The 4756-nt window shown below is 33.8% G+C and overlaps 1 protein-coding gene across 2 annotated transcripts; it reads right to left on the bottom strand.

Moving 5' to 3' along the window:
• Positions 1-374: 374 nt before the first annotated feature.
• Positions 375-4480, bottom strand: LOC111024885 (transcription factor bHLH153). Of its 2 annotated transcripts, none has more exons than XM_022302703.2 (6): positions 4092-4480; positions 2471-2589; positions 2277-2342; positions 2006-2071; positions 1200-1247; positions 375-1053 (listed from the first exon to the last, which is right to left on the bottom strand). In XM_022302703.2, the coding sequence occupies exons 2-6, from the start codon at positions 2582-2584 to the stop codon at positions 895-897; spliced, it is 453 nt and encodes a 150-aa protein (XP_022158395.1). In that variant the 5' UTR covers positions 2585-2589; positions 4092-4480; the 3' UTR covers positions 375-894. The 2 variants fall into 2 exon arrangements, with proteins under 2 accessions (XP_022158395.1, XP_022158392.1); XM_022302700.2 differs by having other exon boundaries at positions 2471-2593; positions 4092-4479.
• Between the last annotated feature and the right edge of the window lie 276 nt (positions 4481-4756).

Genomic DNA, 4756 nt, shown 5'->3' on the forward strand with positions numbered 1-4756 from the left:
TTAGGGCTGAAAAAATTCAAAAAACAGAAAGAAGAGGGGCTAAAGGATTAGCTACTGGATTCCGTGGGATGACACTACAAATAACTCGTGTTTCAATATCACTTTCAGTTTTTATAAAAACCCATTTAAATTTTTACCCATATTTTAGAAACTACTAGTTTTCAAATTTTTACTTAAATTTCAAAATATTTTTGAAAACTAGAGAACTAAAATAGAGAGACATAAGTGTTATAATGAAACCTTAGCAACTTATAATCATTAAAATTAAAACCTAACTCAGATCCAATTATGCATTTCATTTTCATAACAAGAAAAAATGTCCAAATTACTGAAAATTTAGGCACTATAGGCATCTATTGTTTTCATTCAATCTATGATATTCAAACCCACTAATTAGATTCATAATATTCCATCACTTCACAAGCCAAAAACTTGAAGTTCCATACAATACAAGGCTTAAGATTTGACCAAGTGTACAAGATAATGAACTTTTCCTATTAATACCAACAATTTGTAGGCATCAAGTTTTAGGCAGGTAACAAAATGCTACTCTACAACCATGAATTTCTAATTTGGGATCATCATACAATTCGTTTACAATATACATATTTCCACCACTTAATACACCAAAATACACTCCTGCCATATACTATGCCCCCCACCCAGTTTAAAACTAGAATGGTGAGGAGATGTAGAACTTGGAATCCGAAGATTCGACTATTTTTTCGTTACAGAATTACATATTCCAAGCGACGTTCTAAATTATTCGATACGATTCAGCTACTTCAGAGGGAAAATTGTCATAAATTAGATATGCAGATGAGTTACCTTTTTTACCAACCGTATGTTGCAGCTTCAGAACCATTCGGCTGCTTGAGAGCTAATGATTTGAGGTCAATTGAACGGTGAGATGGCCTTCTCAAATTTGGGGGAAGTAGTCTTCACAGGAGCCCAAATATCTGCACCGTTGCTGCGTGCAACTCCGGCAGTACAAGAGATTGGAACAAGACATAAACCTCGGTTTCTCAGGCTGTGGCTGTATGGCTCCAGCTCCTAACAAAAACGGATATAAACGTCACGGTACTGTTCAGAAAGATTGACATCTGAATGTAAGATCATCACTTGGTCTTGAATCCAGTTGACAAAGCAGCCAAAAAATTCATGGCAAAATCATCAGAGGTCCAACCTATTATGCTTACCTGCAACTGAACTGTGGGTGTGCTTTGGAGATATGGAGCGCTCAACACCTGAAACACACCAAAAGAGCATTAAGGAAACCATAATATAACTTGATAGTTCTACAATACAGATACACAAGAATAAAGTACATTGGAAATGGCAGTAAAATTTTCATCTGTCACAAAGATCAATCCTGGTGGATGTCACTTAATTTTTCTCTCTGTTCTAGTTTAATTTTCATCTATATCATTTAGTTTAATGGAATTGAATGATAAACAAATCAATTATTGAAAATCAGGCAGACATGAACTGTGGTCACCAACATTCTCTTATATATACAACTTCTCAATAATAGTCTTTAAGAAGAGAGAATCAAAACTAGTTGCACAACTATTAATAGATACAGACTACGTTCCATTGCTGATGAGAGAAAGAAAGAGTGATGGAAGAAAAAAGGAACAGAACGACTAAATACCTAAAAACAGAAATAGGAATACAAGAATACTTAAGCAAACAAAGTCCAAAGAGGGGGAGAGAGAAATGAACCACACTGAATATCGTATCTAAAATATTACACCAAAGATCAAATGAATTTTTTTACCGTTAATTAATGGCTGAAAAGAATTTGCATTCAAGTACTAATCAGTGTCAAAGAAAAAATATGGAAAGCGAAATGAATGTTCTCTGCACCAATTAGAAGTATTCATGGAGGGGAAAAGAATCATGCAGGTCATAGGAAAGCTATAAGCACAACAAGATAGCCATTCGTATTTGGTGCCCAAATCAGAATACAAAAAGATCGAGATTTTAGGCAAGAAGACCATACCTTGACTTGTTCGTGAAGGAATTGGATATATTCCATTGCCTCCAGAAGAACAGATGCCGTATCTGTCTGCAGTGAAATTTTACAATTTTCATTCAAACAGGGCAATGATTTTAATACGGATAGCAAAATCTTGAAAAGCCTCATAGGTATAGTATATATAGTTAAAGTGCTAAAATAAAATTTGGCCCAGGTCTACAAGCCATCAATATTATCCTAAAATTTCAATATAAAAGATCAGTTTCTTTGAATATTTAACTTGTTCCCAACAAACCTTTCCGTATGGCGAAACAAGTTGTTGCAAGGCCACAATTCGTTCACCCAGTTTGTCTTTTCTCTCCTGTAGAAAGAGAGTATTAGAACTTGGAAACCAGGGCCAGAACATATCGTAAAGAACAAAACAAGACAATATGAGAATTTATCAAGTGGGAAAATACATCAATGTGAAGTTGGACCCAAAACAGAAACCTTAGAGGAAATAGAAAAATCAGTCTTGTGTCGTTTGGGTGTAAGAGAAGTGAGATTGCTCTCATCAACAGAGCACATGTTCCTTTTCTGTTCCATCATGGTTTCCACCTCCATCACTTCTGCCTGGACAGAGATCAAATTCAATCGATCAAGATGCAAAGAACAGGCAACTAATATTCTATGTATCAAGTCTGAATGAACTATAATTTCATTAAAAATAGAGCAAATTTTTTTAGGGGGATTAAATTTCAAAGAGGTACTAAAAAGAAATTCAATCTATAAAAGATCTTACACAACAACGAAAGTCAATTAAGGAATCCAAAACTATACAGGTAAATTCCCACAGGTTCAAGACAGGTATATTTTTAAATGCGTGGGTGCTTGTGTGTATTCACACATATATATACATATTGTTTGACCCTTTTTTTTTAACCGGAAACCAAGAAATAACAACTCCAAAAGCTTTAATTAAATGCCTTGAAATAATTGCATTCCCGTAGATTACCCAAACACTAATGCTTCATTACAGAGCTTCGTAGACAGCATGCAGATATTGTACATTAAAGTTAGAGGTTATATTATTAACAAAATGCAAGCATGATTACGGTCAGAGGTCAAACAACAACCTAAAAAAGCAATATAATATGATCCATCTAATCTATTACGTTTGCAACCATTATAAATTAATACAGACTACTAAAAGACAAAATGAATACAAGTAGACAAAAGTTCCATAGTTTACTGATGATGCCCAACATATATAATATTGAAAACAACAGGCACCATTAACAATAATAATAAGAACAGGGTAGGATCAGAGTCAGAGGGATACTATATTGAGATTAATAGGTTAATAACGACGACAGCAATATGATACAAAATAAATAAATACACACAGTTCCCACCCCAGCAATCCATCACAAATTAAGAGGATGACCAACAAATAGTTAAAAGTTGTATCTTTATCAAAAATCGGCTCTTTTTGTCGGTAGAAAAAGGTAATACAGTAAACCAAACATTACCAAACACAAGCAAAGACATGAATTCACACACAAAGTTACAACTAATGAGACCTTGGAATGATAAACGGTAAAACACCTGTAATTTTTTTCTTTTTGGTTTACTTTTTAGCAAAAGTAATGGGTTGGGTAATTGGAATCCAGAATGGTTAATTTAAACCAAACAGATGTTAGACATAATAAGGGGTGGACCCAGATACAGAACTTCTTTAAAAAAATAAAAAAAAAACAGATAAACATATTCACACCACGCATGGATTAAATTAAGAGAATATGTAATTTGCGTACAGAATCTTCCTTCCCCCATTATTTAATATCTTGAACATATCAATCCATGGCAGAAAACCAGACACTACGACCAGATTATGATAAATATTGAAACGAATACATTAAATAACAAAAACCCACAAATCAACACTAAATCTTTCACAGTTTAGCATGGACATCGATAAAGAGAAGACAAACAGAGAGTTCGGAAGTATTCACTATTTGGGAACAAGAAGACAAAATATACAGTAATAGATTCACAGTTCAAGAAGCAACCAGAAAAAAGCAAAAAAAAAAAAAAAGGAAGAAGAAAAGAAATCAAACGCAACACACACCGGAAATTTAGCGGTAGCATTGCAAAGAGAGCTCGCAATCATTTCCGACGAAGTTTTGACAAAAAAAATCTCGAAAATCCGTCCGCCGGAAAGCAAAGAGAACTACGCAAGATTTTCGATCAAAAAAAGAGAGGGGTCACTAAAATTCGCTCGAACAATCGAAGACTAGAAACGAGGCAATCGAGTTTCGCACTTCACGAAACAATCCAATCTCTCTATATTCGCCGAAACTGGAAGTTCAGAGGAATATTTGAGTGAAAATATTGAGTGAATTAGAGGAATGAAAAGTTGAAGGAATCCGCCATGGATGGAATGAGGTTCTGAGAGAGTTTCAAACTCCAGTGGGAAAGGGGAGAAGAGGGGAGTGAAGGCTTTTTGAAAGTGTTTAAATAAAAGGAGAGGAAAATAGAAAACAAATACATATTTTTTAAAAATAAAAACTTGAAAAATAAAAGATATTTGAAAATTGATTAATATTTTTGAAATTTGACAGCTAATATCCAGCCAAGACGAGAGGTGGAAGAAATATATATATATATATATATAGGCAAAATAAAGGAAGTAAAATTTGGCTCAATATGGATTGTTTTTTCTTACTCTCTATCTTTTCTTTTTCTATTTAAATATTTTGAATAAAATTGCTTCTACACACAATTAAAATTGGC

This window comes from Momordica charantia, assembly GCF_013281855.1.
Source record: "Momordica charantia cultivar OHB3-1 chromosome 5 unlocalized genomic scaffold, Mcharantia_2.0 BLBB01000005.1, whole genome shotgun sequence".
NCBI lineage: Eukaryota > Viridiplantae > Streptophyta > Magnoliopsida > Cucurbitales > Cucurbitaceae > Momordica > Momordica charantia.

Bases quoted from the DNA above. Each gene is read 5' to 3' on its own strand.
- LOC111024885 (XM_022302700.2), bottom strand. From the start codon at position 4,133: ATGATTGCGAGCTCTCTTTGCAATGCTACCGCTAAATTTCCG. The intron at 2,343-2,470 runs GTTTCTGTTTTG...CTCTTTCTACAG, and splicing joins ATTTTTCTATTTCCTCTAAG to GAGAGAAAAGACAAACTGGG. The intron at 1,054-1,199 runs GTAAGCATAATA...CGTTTTTGTTAG, and splicing joins CACCCACAGTTCAGTTGCAG to GAGCTGGAGCCATACAGCCA.